The sequence below is a fragment of the Taeniopygia guttata genome, chromosome 6 (genome assembly GCF_048771995.1).
Source record: "Taeniopygia guttata chromosome 6, bTaeGut7.mat, whole genome shotgun sequence".
NCBI lineage: Eukaryota > Metazoa > Chordata > Aves > Passeriformes > Estrildidae > Taeniopygia > Taeniopygia guttata.
Window position 1 is genome coordinate 17809357 of NC_133031.1, and position 17303 is coordinate 17826659.

General features: G+C 44.4%; 1 protein-coding gene across 6 annotated transcripts in view; it reads left to right on the forward strand.

The window, feature by feature from the left end:
- The first annotated feature begins 6175 nt into the window (after nt 1–6175).
- GBF1 (golgi brefeldin A resistant guanine nucleotide exchange factor 1) overlaps nt 6176–17303 on the forward strand; it is a 100763-nt gene continuing 89635 nt past the window's right edge. For all 6 annotated transcript variants that reach the window (XM_072931027.1, XM_030275955.4, XM_030275956.4 and 3 more), the window contains exons 1-3: nt 6176–6436; nt 11670–11775; nt 13098–13164. In XM_072931027.1, coding sequence (XP_072787128.1) covers nt 6429–6436; nt 11670–11775; nt 13098–13164 — 181 coding nt within the window. In that variant the 5' untranslated portion in view covers nt 6176–6428. The remainder of the gene's footprint in view (nt 6437–11669; nt 11776–13097; nt 13165–17303) is intronic.

Genomic DNA, 17303 nt, shown 5'->3' on the forward strand with positions numbered 1-17303 from the left:
TCCCGCCCCATTCCAGCTGCGCGCCCGCCGCCGCCCGCCCCGTCCAGCGCCGTCCGCCCCAGCACCGCCCCCCGCCGCGCCGCCCAATCGCCCCGCGGCTCGTTTGCATACGGCCGCAGCCCTGCTCTCCGATTGGCCGAGGCGGGCGGCAGGCCGCGCCGTGCCGCGCTGGCCCCGCCCCGTCCCGTCCCGGGCGCGGCGCTGCGGGAGGCGCACACCGGTACCGCACCGCTCCGGTGCCGCACGGACCGCCTGCCCTGCTCAGCGCCCGGCCGTCCGCACCCTGCAGCCCGTGCTGGGCAGCCGCTCCTCTCAGTACTGGCGCCACGAGCCTGTTCGCGGGTTGCAGTTTCAGCTAGCAGCCAGACAGAGGTTTTTTGGGAGAACCAAGTCCGTAGTCAGCTGGGAGCAGTTGGAAGCGTTCCGCTGCACGATGGAGCAGCAGCTGCAGGGCATGCCTAATCACAGGCTAGCCACAGCACGCACTGTTGCGGCTCTAGGCTGTACCGGGAAGCGCTTCTCTATCAATACTGTGCCGCTCCTACCGGGACACCGGGGCTACCGGGCTACCGGCTGTACGAAAAACACGGCGCTCCAGCCCACTGATGGGTCTTTCGGAACCCGAATGCTGCTCGCAGTTTAGATTCCAGCCTGGCTTCTACTGAAGTTCACAGCGAAATCCCAGGGCAGGTGTGTAGGGTGCGATCACTCCCTGAAATGTCCCCAAATGCTTGTACCTGCTACAGCAAGCCTTGACCGTGTTGGCACACTCATTTTGCTCCAACTAAACAGGTCCTCTCTCTCCCAGTGCTTACAGGGAGAAGTCTGTAGAAGCTGGGCTTAGCCTCCCTGTCCTGCTCCGGGAGCCCAGGGGAGAAGTTCGTTCCTGTCAGACTCTTCTGGAGCACAGTGTGTGATTCTACGGTCTGATTTTCTTGAGGTCATTCTCATGTCAACCTGCTCTCCAATTTATGATGTCAAAGGTCACCCTCAAGCTCTTCCATTGACATATTTAAAAGATTAGGAAATAATGTTGTGAGAATAGTAGTGAATTTTAACCCTGAATGATTTACCAGCCATATTAAAGGAGCCTAATAAATGCATAACAAGACATAAAGATACGTATGAACAGACAAATGCACACAAAGCAACACAGGATATAAAAAGATGTTAAGCAGACCCAGGCATTATGGATCATTGTTCAAAAACATGCACTGACAAGTTAATTCAGTAGAAATACAGAGAGTTTTAAAGGAATCACAATGTTGACATGCTTGTGAGACATTACCGTGGTTTTTTTAATGGTAGTAATCTGGGGCTTGTGTTTGCCTTACTACTCTTTTGCCTGCCAAAAATGACAGAAAGCTAGACCACATCTGTTTCTAGCTCAAATTTTAATCCACCCTGGCATAGGTTTGTGTCCATTAAGAGAAGCAGACACAGTGTAACAGCACTAGCACTTTCCACAGGGCAGTCTGTCTCTATCACCGCATGCCACAGAGAGGTGGAAAACCGTGCATAAGGTCTGCAGCAATGAAGGGACCTTATTTTCAGTTGCCTCTCTTCAAATCTTTCACCTACAGTAGCCTGCAGCAAACACAGTTTGTGCTTACACCTACAAGTAATAATGAAACAAATGTATTTTTAGCTATTTCTCTTGGGCACCATGTCCCAAGTTGGATCCCTGTGGAGCACAGTGCAGAGACTGTTGGATTAGAACATCCAGGGACCTGCAGAAGGAGTCTGTCATCAAGGCATCCTCAATTCAACTGCTGGACTGACCCCTGAAGGGTGTCTTTGGGAGGGGGGCTCTAGTGCTTGTTGTTGAAATGTAGGTCTTGTTGGTTAGTGCCAAGACCTCTTAGCTGTAGTGCATCTTGTCCTGCCAGCAGGAGACTTCATTGCTGGGGAAGAGAACAAGAGCTTCACATGGGTTCAGGAGACCAATGTTACTATTTTAAATAAAATAAAATAGAAAAAAAAAAAAAAAGCAAAAAAAAAAAAAAGCAAAAGCAAATTAAATCAAGAGTGACCCTGATTCATGTCTTGGCAGAGAGATGGGATATGCAAAAGAAGGGAATTACTCAGCATCTTAGACTCCCTCCTTTCCTTTTTCACCAGCTGGGAAGAGTTTGCTCTCAGACAAGATCTGGATCTGTCTCTGCCACAGACAAACATGGTCCTCATGCTGGACGGGTTCACTGCTCTTGGAGAGTGGTGGAGTTGTTGATGATCATGGTTTCCATCTCTGTGTCTTAACTGATCTTTTAGCCATGCTGGGTCCATGCCATCAAATGCTTTAAAGATCAGGACTCAAGCTTGAATTTGGCCTGGCTTTCATGCCAGAAGGTGGTCTAGAGAGCAGAGGTAGGTTTGATGCACTTGTGGCAGCCAGGGCTGCTACTGCAGCATGCTCTTCTAGTTGGCATTTGACAATCACTGTGGGCTTCATGCCCAGGTGTATCACATAGCTGTAGTCTAGCCAAGAAGTGACAAGGATATGACTAACTGAGCTCAGCTTGCTCCTGCCAAAAAGGCATGGCTTGCCCTGGCCAAGAAGAGACAACAAAAACATTACACTGGGAAGTTCACTGGGGGAGCTTGATGTCATTGGGAAGTGCAGGAGTGTTCTGGAGACACAGACTAAGTTGAACAGCTGGCATTAGATTCAGGAATCTGCTCTTCAGATTTAATACTGTCCTTGGTATAGTTTGTACAGTTTTTAATAGTTTGTGTAGTTTCCATAGAAGTGTTTTAATCCTTTTGTTTCTGCAACAGCAACTCTGCTGTTTCAGTTGTAGGTCCTGACTTGGATTCCAGATTGTGTCAAATGCACATCAATTTTCCTTTGGAGATCCTTCAGCTGGCTTTGGGCTAATCTTTACCTGAGCTTGCTCTGGAAAGGAGCAGCTGCTTAGAAACACTGTGTGCTGCTCATGATCAGTAGTGGTTTTGGGGTGCTTAGCTCTGGGAAGAGTGGCTGCACATAGTTTCTAGCCATGACAGCTGCTTGTACCTTCTGAGAAGCTCCATCTTTCAGCTCTCTTTTCTAGAGACCTTACCTCACAAGCCTCTGAGAAACAGCAAAAGCCTCCAAGAGGAGGGGGAAAAGTTTAATCTCTCTCAGACTACCTAACCTGCTGGAAAATGTCTGTGTTCTAAGTGCCCATGGGTCTGATATCTGGGCTCTGAAGATAACCATGAACTGGTGGTGCCTGAGCAAGAGTAATGGACTGTACAAGGCTGGTGCAGATTGCAGAGGTGCAGGTGCTTGGCAGCGTGGATTTCTGACAGTCTCACCAAAGGCAAGCAGTTGGTGTGACATGGAGACCTTGCTATTCACAAGGGGCTGGCTGCTCAGATGCCTCAGGAAAGCAGGTGAGCTGACCTGGGAAAGGCCTGAGGGGATGATTGTCAGTCACCCCTTCCATATGCTCCCTGTGGGCTAAGGAGAAATACTCAAGACAGAAGCTGCTGAAAAGCTGCAAACTTGCAGTGAAGATAAAGCTAAGCTTTCCTGACCAGATAGCAGGGGGATTTGCACAGACTGCTTGTCTGATCTTTGGGTTCATTGTACCATGTTGTGTGTAAGAACTAGTGCATTATCTTGGAAATAAAGGGACAGAGGATTATTCTGTGTCCTGGTCCTACACCTGAATCTTTTGGTGCAGAGTGCTCCCATTTGCCCACATGTGCCCATAGCTGTGCACCACTCACTTCAAACACTGCTGGATCATGCAGTCCAGGCCAGCCAGGTTTCCCCACTGCTGCCAAGCTGGGGACGTTGGTGGCACAGTGTCACATCAGCAGGATTTTCTGTGCAGCCAGGGTGGTGCTGGGCTGTCTGAGGGCTGACTAACGCAGTGCTGCAGTGTGTGTGAGTGGGGCCACACCACATTGTTTTTCTCTCCAGACAATGCAGTGCTGGATTGTTAGTAAAAATGCAAAGCACATTGCAATGTTTGCTCTTTATTAATGCACTAAGATGCATTTGGGTGAAGCAGAAGGCTCCTGCCTGGCTTGGTTTCAAGCGCCGTGACAGGTTTCCATAAATAACACCTTAGGAGGGTCCAATTCACCAGATGTGACTGGGTGGGAGCCTGAGCTACACAGTGGACACTGGAAGGAGCAAGAAGGCATGGGACAGGGTCCAGATCCTTTATTGGCAGGCATGACAAACCTGGAGTGAGCTGCAAGGTGTACAGTGGCTAAGACAGCACCTGAAATCCACTTTCCAGAGCAGGGAGCAGATGGATAGAGTGGCAGAGGAACTCCTGTGGATTTCAAAATGCCTGGCAAGTACCACCAGGCTGTTAGTTAGAATATGCTGGAGTGGGGCAAAAGGGAAGGAGAAAGCACTAGCAACCAATTTGCTTGTTCTGCAAACCTTCACTCATTGCCTAGGTGGCATATGAAATCTGGGCTTGGTGAGTATTTGACCATCTGTTTTATAGCTGAGAAACTCAAGATAAACTGCATGTACCATGGCTGCAGCAGAGGCTGGAGGAATACATCTTAGCTTCTGAGCCCATGGCCAGACCACTGGGGCATGCTCTTTCTTGTTTCACCTCTAGGGAATGTGGCTGCTTAATGCACTTAAAGCTTAAACTTCCAAATCCAAAGACTTCCTACATGCTGCCAGGCCCAGCTGGGCTGAAGAAGGTCCACTGGCGGTGTCAGAGCTGGGAGATAACAGCAGTTTCAATGTAAGGCACATTGAATCTTGATGAGGCAATAGTCTGACAGCTACTGATACGTGATGATACCTGGCCATTTTTTGGGGCGGCATTGAAGTCAGCCTCAGATTTATATTTGGCTGGCCACAGAACAGTGATGTTGGATGTTCCCTTGAACCTTTGTCTGAGAACTTTCCTCAGTCTCACTGTGGTAGATGAAGTTGTGATTAAAAGGGAATGAATACTTTTTGACCCTTTCACCTTTCTCTTGGCTCCAGTGATTTGTGTTTTCCCTACAGAGTGTAGGATTTTGGGGGTAGCTGCTCCTCTGACCATTCTAACATCTGCCACAACCAATCCCCAGGCTGACCTGACTGAAGATCCTAGAGCTGTAAACTGTAATATAACTGCAAGAACCTTCGGTCCTCTGTCCCGAGGTCAATGGGCAGAGGCTTAAACAAGTAGTGACTCCTGCAAATTACTGCCTTTGAGGCACACAGCATTGCTATTGGAGCACAGACATAGAAAGCGCCTGAGAAGGTGGGAGCGGCACCAAGAATTCATTTTGCCAAATGCTCTATAGCTACAAAGCTGTGATTGTTTTTGCTGCAAAGAGCAGGCCAATAAAGTGGCTTCACAGAGCAGTTAAACTCCATGGTGGGGTCTGTCTGCCAAGACCGCTGGGCTGGATGAGCTAAGGCTGCAGCACGTGGCTTGCAGCCCAACTTGGGCAAGCCATCAGCTGTGTCCAGGTTTGAGGAGAGCAGCCCAACTTGGCCAAGCCATCAGCTGTGTCCAGGTTTGAGGAGAGCAGACCAACTTGGCCAAGCCATCAGCTGTGTGCAGGTTTGAGGAGAGCAGCCCAACTTGGGCAAGCCATCAGCTGTGTGCAGGTTTGAGGAGAGCAGCCCAACTTGGGCAAGCCATCAGCTGTGTCCAGGTTTGAGGAGAGCTCCTGGGGAGCAGGAGCCAAGCGCTGTGTGCTCCCCTGGGCGCTGCCGTGCGAGCCGCACCCTGGGCTTTATTCAGCCGCATTCTCCTGCTCGATCGCGGGAAACACCAGAGCTGTGGCACAGGGAGCTCGGCAGGGAACAGAACGCTTGCAGGGCGTCATCTCCCAGACGGCTCCAGCGGAGGAGCCGCAAGAGGCGGTGAACAAGCTGGGAAAGCACGGCGGGAGGGCCCTGGTTCCCTGCGCGGGCAGGGCAGCCCCGGCGCGGTCCCTCACGGCCGCACCCGCGCTCGGCCCGGCTCCCACACAGCCCGGCCCACAATGCACCGCCCGCACCCTCCCGCCGGCTTCCGCCCGCCTGCGCCCGCCCAGGCGCGGCTGCGGCGCCGCACCGCGCGGCGATTGGCCAGCGGCTCCGCTGGTTCTACCCTCTCGCCTCTCATTGGCTTCCCGCGGCTGTCACCGCAGAGCCCGCCTCCTCCGGTGGCAGACCGTGTTCCCATTGGGCGTCGTGGGGAGCTGCGCGGCGCATCGTGCGCGGGTTGGCTGTCCGGGCTGTCTGTCTGCGCAGTAACCAGGCAGCGGGTCACGGTGCGCCGGTTTCCACGTCAGTGCGAGGGAGCGGGGCCGGTGTCCCTGCCCGTGCCCCGCGGACCCCGCGCTCCGCGGCCTCGCCTCCGCCGCCGCCGGCAGGGAGGGGCGCACAGGGGGCGGGCGGAGCGCTCCCGCCCGCGGTGCCGCCCTCCCGCCCGGTTATGTGAAGCGGCCGCCGCCGCGGGGAGCAGGCGCCGCCATTTTGGATGCGGGGGTCAGTGCCGGGCAGCGACCGCCTGTCGCGATAGTGTCGCGACGTGGGGCGGGCGGGAGGGGAGCGGCGGCGGGGGAGCCTTGCGGGAGCAGCGGGGGGCGGGGACGGCACCGCGGCAGCTGCGGGGGCCGGCGGGGAGCCGGCGGCGGCCGCCTCTCCGTGCGGCCGGCACTGACACGCGTGACCGTGCCCGCGGGGCGGAGGCGCCGGCAGCGACCGCCCGGGGCTGCGGGCGTCGGGACGGAGCGGGGCCGGGGTCGGGCCGGGCCGGGCCGGAGGGAGCTGCCGGCTGGCGCTGCACCTGCACAGGCGTCCGCTCCCCGTGCGCCGCGGCGGCTTGTTCTGAGGGCGGCGGAGACGGGCTTCTCCTGCCATATGGTCACTCCGTGGCTGCTGCGGGAAAGCTTAGAGTTCGCTTAGCGTCTGTGCCATGAGTTCATCCGGTGGCACGTTTCGTAGTTTCAACAGTATGAAATAATTGGAAGGAAGAAAATGTCCCTCCCCATAATGACCTTAGGTTTTGTTTTTACTATGCAGTTTTGACAGGTAAATGCGACTTGGCTTTCTCTACTTGATTCCCAGGCCCAGTCTCACTGTTGCAGCTGAATGTGGAGGCTTGCAGAGAAACTTGTCCCTCTCTTCCTTTCTGGTGTGCCACTGCTACCATGTTGCTGCTGCTTTCCTTTTAAAGGGCATTCCTAAATGCCCAGGACTGCACAGTTCCTTTCTGTACTTACAAATTACTGCTTTCTATCACTTTTGTCCAGACATCAGGAGCTAGCCTTTTGGAGAAAGATGCCGACTTCTCTGAACTTTTGCTGCCTGTGATGCTTTTGCAGAACAGTTACAACTTCAAAAACCCAAGCAAGTTAAATTTCTGTATAGATGTTCATGTACCTTTCATGTGAGGTTTAGGAGGAATAAAAGGAGCTTTTTGATTGCCACCTGGGCTTCTGGGAAACCTAGCTGGCTGTGAGATTGTCAGGAGGTTTTTGTGATTCGTGGTTGTGTGTTCTGTTTTGGTAGCAGTGTATTGTATCAGGACTCTGGTGACCAAATCTAGGTCAGAAGCTATCTAGGTTATTTCTGTGTTGTCATAAACAGCAAAAATTTGGGTCAACAGACGCTTACTTTGAAATATTACCTTTCTATGTTATGGTCATGTTGTTTTTCACTACTGCTGTTTTTTGGAGTAGTGTCACTGGGTTTAAATCAGGTGCCATGGCTGAAGGCTAAAGTTAATGATAGGAAGAAGTGACCTGATGGAAGTCTGCCAGACCTTGTTGCTTCTGATGCTAACTCTTGTTTGTTTGCAGAAGAGTTGCAGGCATTTTGCTGCAGAAGAGGGAGTGGTAATACTAGGAATAATTTGGCTTCCTATCTATTGAGATGTGTAGGGGTAAGACATTCCGAGATTGAGAAATGGAGTGTTCAGTGCATGTGTGAAATAACATTTGCAGGTGTAAATCTTGTCAGTGTTTTCATATGAAGATTCTACATGTGATGCTATTTTAGAAGTCTCAGAATAGTGATAATTATTATCCATAGTTCACTGTTGAAGGTTTTGCCAATGTTATGAATATGACTTTTTGGTTTTTTATGACATGATTAGGCATCGAACTTTCCCCACTTAGTGCTCCCAGTGCTGTTTTCAGTGAGGCTGTGAAAGTTAACAGCCTCCCTTCTTCTTGTGGTGGCCTGGGCACCTTGGTTTGGTTGCCTTGGTTTGGAGCTGTCATTTTCACTGTGCTCTCTGTTGAACTTCTGTGCAGGGGTGTATCTGAGGACTAATCTGAAATTTTAAGCAGATCTATGAATCTGTCTTGATAAAGAAGCATGAGTTTTTATAACCCTTTATAATTAGTTCTGTTAACCTGTTCAGCACTTTTAAAATACCCCATTCTTGAGACCATAGCTTTGTAACGTTAAGCCTGAATTCATGGTAACATTTGTTTTCTTCTCTAAGTTGAACAAATGTCTAGTGGTTTTTCTTGACTCCCACCATGCACCTGTAAACCCAGCTGATCATTCTGTGCTGGTCTGGTAAATAATGCAGCTTTTTTTCTCTGCTGCTTCACAGCATTCATTTAAATCTTAAAAACTTCTTTTGATTGAGGACATCTATACTGAGTTTTAAAGTGTGATCAGTTGCTCCTTGGGGTGATGCTACAGTTGAAGGAACACATACAGAAATTATCTAATCATTTAAAAGGGGTAGCATTTGGGAATTTTGGAGTTTAGTGAAGCTATATCCATCACTTGAAATAAAATTTAAAATCTAAATTTTTACAGGGATAGATGATTGTTTTGGTGGGCTTAGCTTACAAGGTGCATCTTTCTGAAAATGTTTGCCTGTCTTTCCTGCTCACTCTGTAGTTCTTTTCTGTTTCCTTTTCCAACATGAAGTTGCAAAGGTCTGTTGGCTTTATGGTTTACTTTGGACTGCTATTGCTTGGTTAGCTACAAGCTTAAATACAAAGCAGTATTTCCCTCCATCTGCACCCGGTGTTGGTGGGGAAGTGAGCTCTGTGTCTGATGTTCAGAGTCTGAGTGTGAATTCGCATCTGCAGCATGATAGGTTGTTTCAGTTGCACCGGTGAAGTGAGTTTGCTGGCGTGCATAAAATGATTTTTTTTATTTTTGAATAAAATTATATTTAATACAATCTACAATGAGGAAAGGAGTGCATTTTCATTGAGTCTTCTCAGACAGTTAGCAATGAAATACTGCCCTAAGTTTTGCAGGGTTTTCATATGTCAGGAGAGCCCTGCCAAGGTACATGGAGTTTTTACACCCTTGCTTGAAAGGATCAGGTGAAAAGGATAAGGTGTTTATTGGAGGTTTTTGTCTATTTTCTTCATATTTTGCCACTTGCAGTTAGCTGGGCATTTTAAGTATTCTACATTCAGGAGAGACAGAGTTTTAACAAACCTTTTATTTAATCATTTTATGTTAAAAATAGAGGAGAAGAAACAGAAGTCTTACAAGTAGATTCAGTTGTATGCAGAACAACATTTAAGCTTTGACATCACTTTAAATACTGTCAGAACTATTGAGTATCTATATACGTGCAAGGTTTGTAATATGTTTATTTGGTATTTACATACTTTTTGAAATAATGTCTCCATGTCAGTTTGCCAAATGCCTGGAATGGTGCTACACAGTTTACATGTTCAATACTGTTTTGAAACAGTGAAGAAAGGAAAAACTTAGGTTTGACAAATAGGAGTGTATAAAGTATTTCCACAGAAGTACTTCCCTGGACTAGAATTTTGAGCCCTGAAACTGCTGGTGTATAAATACAGAAAATAATGGAATTACTGAAAGGAAAAACAAATAAGCAAGGAATTTTACATGAAGGAGAAATCTCCCATTCATGCCTTGTACTAAAACCAGGGCAACAAAGTGAAATAGAAAAATTGTGATCAATGGTGTTTCAATGCAATCATATGAATAATGTATGAAATAATTTACTGTTGATAATGGGGACATCGCTGAAGCATTAGCCACATGAGTAGGAAGTGTATTGGTGGTTCTGTTATATACATCTGTGGAGGAAGGATATAAACCTTTGTTCTTCAGGGCACAAGCAAACTACTTGGAAGCACTATTTGTCATGACTGTTCTTACAAAATACTTTTGTCTTTGACCTTAAATTTTTGTCTTACACCTGGGAGTACCATTATGTATAATTAATTTAATGATCTAAACAATTTTGCCATAAGAGTATTCATTCTATTGCAAACACCTGAAAAAATGAACCAGCAAATATGATTCTGTCCTTTGATGAGGAATCTTTTTATAATACTTCGCTTTCTTTCCATTATTTATTGACTCCTGAAGCAAATTAGTCTCTTTCATTCAGAGGATATTTGTGTATTTGAAGCGTTGTTGATAATTCAGATATGCTAATTAACATGAAGCCTGACAGATCCAGGATGTACGTTCTGAAATTTCTGTGGTGATCTTTATGAGGTCCTGAGTAATCCACCAAAACCATTTCTTTCTAGCTTTGCTTTTGTTACGTGGGCAAAAGTCCTTCTCATATTCTCTGTGCTTCATTACCCCCTGTCTCCTGTGCCCAGCTGAGTCCCTTTAATGAGCCTGTCAGATTGGAAGTTTTGATCAGTGTTTCACCTGTTTCTGATCTTTTGCCTCTCTGTGGATGACCTGTTGTGATTTCAAGCTGGAGTCCTCATTTTCCTTTCATTCTTTTTCCCGAAAAAAATCTCATTATTTGGCTACCATATCACTAAATCCTTCTCATTTACAGACATGGTATCATCTGACTGTTTGGCCTCTTTGTAAGTCCTTTTTTTTTTGTTTATAAACATTTGTGTTTGTTCATTCCCCTTCATTCTTACTTTTTGATGCTTGACTGTATCTGGGCTACAGCTAGTATAAAGAGAATAATCCCACAGAAGTTCACTCGTCTTTTTCTTAGACTATTACAAGTTTTTCTTGCTTTTAATTCCTTTTCCCCTCTTCTGCCTCTTTCTGGATGCATCAGTTTAAGTTTTTCCCCTAAAGACTGCAGACTACAGGAGAGTTAAGTGTCTGCCTTTAGCTTTCTCATTTTTTTCTCCCCATGTTACATCCAGTTTTGTCTCCAGTTTTCCTTATTTCTTTGTGGGGTTTTACTCATGTCTTTTTTACTTTCCTGCTTTCTTGAAAGCTTTGTTTTGTGAAGCAAGTGTGAAATCAACATCTGTTACAAATTACTTTCTTTTGTAAACGTTTAAATCCCAAAGAGGTTTGTTCTGGCCAGCTCATTCACCCCACTGATACTTACTTAAGAGAGTACAAGGTTAGCTTTGTATTCCGTGTAGGGCTGCAGGAATTTGCATAAGTGCTGGGACTGCATGTGTTACTGCATTACCATGGATGTCTGTCCTGGTACCCCAACACTTCAGCTTCCTGTGAACTTACATAGACTGGAAAAAGAAAGAGGAATGAGCCTTGGCAAAGTGATCTCTTGCATTACAAAGATGCTGTTAGAACTAACTGTTTGCTCTCATGGTTTTGAAAACACATTATTGAAATTTTTCTTCTTTTGATGGAGTACTTGTATTTGTTACATGTAATAACTTGTATTTTATGCATGCACAAAACAAGTTTGAAAATTCCTTGCATCACTGCAGCCTTCTCTTGGTTAGAGTCAACTTTGTTTCATCTGAGGAAGACAATTACTCTAAAGAGGCTAGAGATTAATTTGAATTTCCTTTATTTTCAGAATTGTCAGGATGGTGGATAAGAACATTTACATTGTACAAGGTGAAATCAATGCAGTGGTGGGAGCCATAAAGCGTAATGCCCGATGGAGCACTCACACACATCTGGTAAGTTATCTTGAATTGTTGCCATCTGTAGCAGCAGGTAGAAACACCTGTGGCAGAAACCAGCTGGCTTTGGAAAAGTACCTCTGTTTTTTGTAGCATTTGTTATAGTAGTTTTGTAAGTAAAGTTGGAAAAACTTTCTGCATTGTTTATGTTGTTTTGTGGGTCTCATGTGCCAGTGGCTGCAAAAGCTACAAAGCTGGGAGACTTCTACCTTCTTCTCCTGTAAACACAAAAAATCCACATTGTATTCTGTGTGGAAATCATCTCATTTAGACTTTTATTGCCGGGGATGTCAGTATATTTCCGTATATGGTGTTATTTTATTTAGCACAGTGTTTTTATGTATCTTTTGTAGCCTCTTGGGGAAGACAGTCTTCATCACAAAAGACATGAAATAAAAATTGGGGAAGTAATAATACATAGACTATTTAAAAAATTTTCATATGGCATAGTATCTGTTTTCAGCTCTGTTTTGTTGCTGCTATTTATATTGCTATCTATATTCCTCACTAAAACCTATCAACAGTTTCAAACCTGCTTTGGTAAAAATCCTAAATACGGTGTTTCCAAGTCTAACCATGATTTGGTGGGTTTATGGCTGCCACAGTGTAAATGTGTGGTTGTGGCAAACTGTATCAGTGGTGCACTTTGGAATGTCACATGAGGTAGCAGATGGCTGCCGTCCAGCACAAGTGGTTTCAGTTTGTCAAAGGGCAGGGCCCTTTTTCTTTCTAACATGCATTTCTTCATTAGAGCTCACGGCTTCGCTGTTCGAGGTGTGGGTGTGGCTGCACTCAGCTTGGAGAAACTGCTGCTTCTCCTTCTTTTAATGTCATAAAAATAGACTAAGGCTAAAGGATGCAGCTAATTCATATAAATACTGCACTGTGATTCTTTCTTCATGTTATTTTAATGGCATAAAATGTCATTGTATTTCTGCTCCCATTACAATCTGCATAGATTAACATTATAGCAAATCCAGATGAGCCATTTAAATATGGTATGAGTTAGATTTGCAGTGAAATTTATTGAATAGCGAAGGCTAATCAGAAATACTTCTAAGGACAATAAAACCAAACCAGAATGCTCAGTGTTGGACCTATGCTTTGACATTTGAACTGTGTGATACTGGGGAGCACTGGCAGGAAAATTAAAATGCTTCTTTTGGATTTAATGATGTAAACATGCTGACAGTGATAAACTCAAACCACACCACTTCTGTGAATGTGATGGTGAGGTCTTTAACAGACCCATTATTAAGATTTGTCTTTACAAATATGTTTGCCTCATTAATTACTTACTTCCTATATATAACCTATAGGATGAAGAAAGGGATCCCCTGCTGCATAGCTTTAGCCATCTAAAAGAAGTGCTGAATAATATAACAGGTAAGCTTCTACAGAAATCAGCAGATACATGCACCTGCTCGGGTATATGCAAGTAAATATACAGGTATATTAATTTGTCTTATGTACTACACAGAAGTCATTTATTGAAGAACAAGAAAAGAGGAAATATGCATATACTTTTGGGCAAATAATACCAATGTAAACTAGCACAGATTGTTTAAGTGTAACCCAAGTATATGTTGAGAGTCTGGAGGTGAAGCTAATCCTAAACTCCATATGACGTTCTGCATATTCTTCCTAGGATTTTTCTTACTGATTGTAGTATTTGAAAGTAAACTTCATTTCTGGTCCCTTTATTACTGTGACTGTTCAGAACTGCACTCAACCTTAGTTTGAGATGGACCTTTTACATTTTTAACTGTGAAGCATGCTTATTTTTGCATCAGTGCTGAGTCTGGAATCCCATAAAAAGTGCGTTCTCTAGAAGCACTGTAGTGCTGGTTCCAGATGGTGATGACAAGAGGTGCTGAGGACAAGTGCCAGTTCTAAGCCATTATTCCTCCTTCTTATATGTCTGCCTGTAAGTGTAATGCTTTGTTTTTCTCTGCCGGGTTAACTTCCTGTGGCTGTAAGCAGGATTTTTCTGTTAGGTTGTGACATCTTAGGTGTCTCCTGAACAGCTTGCATTTCTGGATAGTGTCTTTGTTCTGGATGTTATGCTTGTACCTGGACTACATGATGGTCTGGATTTGTGGGCTTTTTTGTAAGCTCGCTCACCTTCTGTAAGATAGGTGTGCAATCCCCAAAATTGTATTGGGAGGAAATTTTACATTTCTCCCTTCTGTGAGATGAATTTTTTTTTTTTTTAATAAGCTTCTTGAAGTTCTTTGCTAGTATTGCAAATACCTCTTCTCATCAACAAGAACAGGGACTGTCAGGATGCTCAAATAAATGCAGTATAAGTAAATGTCAGGGACTGGCCATTTATCTAGAGCAGCTAGGTACAATGTGCTGTTGACTTGTTGGGGAAAAAATGCAAGTTCACTGTCTGCTTATGGTAGAGAAAGTAAAGTTTAATGTACTGAGAGATTCAGAAACTCCCTTTGTATTAGTCATCAGGTAAGTGTGGTTCCTGCTGAGATAATAATTGCTTATATATGGGGATGATAGCATGTTGGTTTGACTACATGAGATTATTTTATACAGGTGTTTTCAGCTGCAGTGACTGCTATTTACTGACTAGTGTCTTGAGACAGGACATCATTGCTGTGCTCCATCTTTTTTCCATTTTGGACATGGACTTGTTCTCAAGCAATACTTTGAATGATACAGAGTATCCTGCATCATCTTCCAGGCAGTCAAAAGTCCAGTCCCCAGCATAGGGGGTTTTGGTGAATTTTTTTTTCCCTAGACCTTCCTTTCACGTCTCTTTCATTATCTCATGGAAACACATTGCTTTTATATTTAAATTTATTCAAGCTGTAATCTTTGACATTTGAGTTAGCTTTTAGTACAATTTTGCATTTATAGTAATATATATTATGTATTTTCTCAATCCCCCAAGAACCCATTTTAATCTGTTCCGGATGCAAATTTCAGGCTGCCTTGTCCCATCTCCCCTCTTGCTCTCTCCCTCCCTTCCCCTCCCCCATGGAGCATGTTTGATCAGGTGTGGCAGGAATATCCACTGTCAAGCTGCGCCCTTTATATTAGTCAATATTATCCTTCCTTCCCTCCCACTCCCTTCATTCTCCTCTGGGCTTTACCAGTTGATTTATAATTTTGGAATTCTCATCGGAGTCTGTAATACAGTTTGTTCATTATTTAACCAAAACCTGTTTAATGAGCAAAGAGAGGCAATGTAAATGTTAGGCATGTTGCAGTGGAGTACCTTTTGTTCTCCTCTGAGCTAGTGGGCATTAACTCTGTCATGACTGTGATGCTGAAATACCCTGGTCAAGGGTATAATGATGCACTGTATGCCCCGAGCGCCTAAAGATTCCTGTTTCCAAGTATTGCTCCTCAAGAGTAACTAAATTACAAGCTGGAAAGCTTGCCTGCAACTAAGTATGGTATCCCATCCTGTTGTAACTTCTACGTGTGCTCTTGGAGGAAGCATATATAGATGTGTTGCTCAGCACAAACAATCCCATGATTATGGTAAGACTAACTTCACTTCTACAGTTCAGCATACCTAGCTAAGGGCCTTGAACCTGAATACTTTGAAGTTTCTCTTTGAAATTCTGATAGAGAAACTTAATTTCTGTGGGAATTTTATGTATATTTATAGAAAGAGTTTAATAATTTGAAAATAAACAGCATGTCTGCCTCTGATCCACTGTCAGTTAGTTTATTGGATGCCATTTTTATATTTTTATGGGCTACATTTTCATGTATTTTAGGCACTACTGATAGTAGTTGCCTGAAAAACAGAAAGGAAATATAGAGGTTCTGTTGTCTTGGGTGGTGCATAAGTTGATCCAAGCTAAATTTAATAGCTGAATGCTAGCAATGCTAAGATGAGCACAATAAGCTTAAATTTGATGGCATGTCTCGTATTTCTAGTGCTTAGAAAAAGCAGTCAGTGTCCGAATTATGACCATATGGAAGCAATGACTACCAGCTTTGTCCATGCATGCAAAATTGAAATATAGCTACATTTTCAAAGGTTATTTTAAAACTGATGAAAACGTATGTTGATACAACTTTGGATGTAGGGCCGCTGTCACCACAGCTTCCATTTGACTGCTCTTTGAAGTGAGCTGAGTACCCTGAAAAATATGTCTGGATGTTGAAACATTTGTTCATTTTGTCAGTTTTGTTACGGATTTAGGTCACCAAAAGGAAGCTTCTTTTTAACATCCAGTGATAACTGAGACTGTCTCTTTCATGAGTGGTTGCAACTTAGGATGCTCTCTAGGTCAGCAGAGAAATTTGTGGTTATTTATAACCACAAATAATTGGAAATATGAATTAATTATAAGCTTGCTTTTCCATGATTTCATGAGGATTGGATTTCTTTAAATGCTTCTCTGGCTGTTGAAGTCTTGAGACCATTCTGGTATGATGTAGAGGTAGGAGCAGATACTTCTGTAGTCATCTTTCTCATTACAAATTACAAATTTGTGCTTTGCTCTGACCAGGGAGATGAGTCAGTAACCAGGATTTGCACGCCTGAAGTGCTGCCTGCTGGTGTGTGGGATGGCTTTAGGACAGGAATGACTGAATACAACTGCCTTGTACAAGTCATGACTGCAGTGGGAGAAGCAGGTGTTTGTGAAAGTGTGTGCATCGAGAGTCTATTTAAATAAGGTTTAAACTAGGTAAACACACCTGTGAAGAGGTGCTTGTGTATATTTTAGGTCCATGAGTGGCAGGCTGCAAGGTTTGAGTCCTTTTATCCTCTGGTGGTTCAGAGTTAGTGCATTTAAACAGAAGCTGCAAAGTAAGCTGTTAGAAGCACTCTGATTTCATGCACATTCATGACATTTTAAATGAATGCTTGTACAGTGGGTTCAGAAGAATCTTTTCATGGCTTATTTCAGACAAGAAGCTGCTGCAAATCTCCATCTTTAGAGGGTTGGCTGGGGCATTAAGAGCTGGCTAAAGGTCAAATGACTGTAACCATAGGAGAACCTTTGCCCAGTGTCTGACTTAATATAGTTGTTACTGTAGCCATCAGTTTTCTAGTATGTAGACTTGATTGCACACTCATTTTCTCATGTCTGAGCTCTGGAAACTTAGTTTTTATGGAAAACTTAACAGTTGTATAAAACAATACAGGAATTTTATCCTGATTTTGGATTAATGTCTGAACTTTTTCTGAAAGATTAGTTTTAAGAAGTGGTACATTGGTAGTAAATATAAATATGTGGCATCTTCTCGATGCTATTGAAGTGCTAATGGTTAGAATATGATATGTTCATTCAAGTTAAGAAATTAGAAAAAAGTGTTTGTGTTTTTTTTGTCAAGAAGTGTAGGAATTATAAGAATGTGTGATATGTAAAGTGCTGTGATGCTTATTGCTTTGCAGGTAAGAGCAATACCATATTTTATTTATTATTTAGATCTTGGGTTTATGCTGGAAGTGCCTGAACTTACTAGCAAGTAACAAATATCACGAACTGCATACTGTGGTATTTCTCTCATTGCTTGCATTGAAGGATAGAAATGTTATC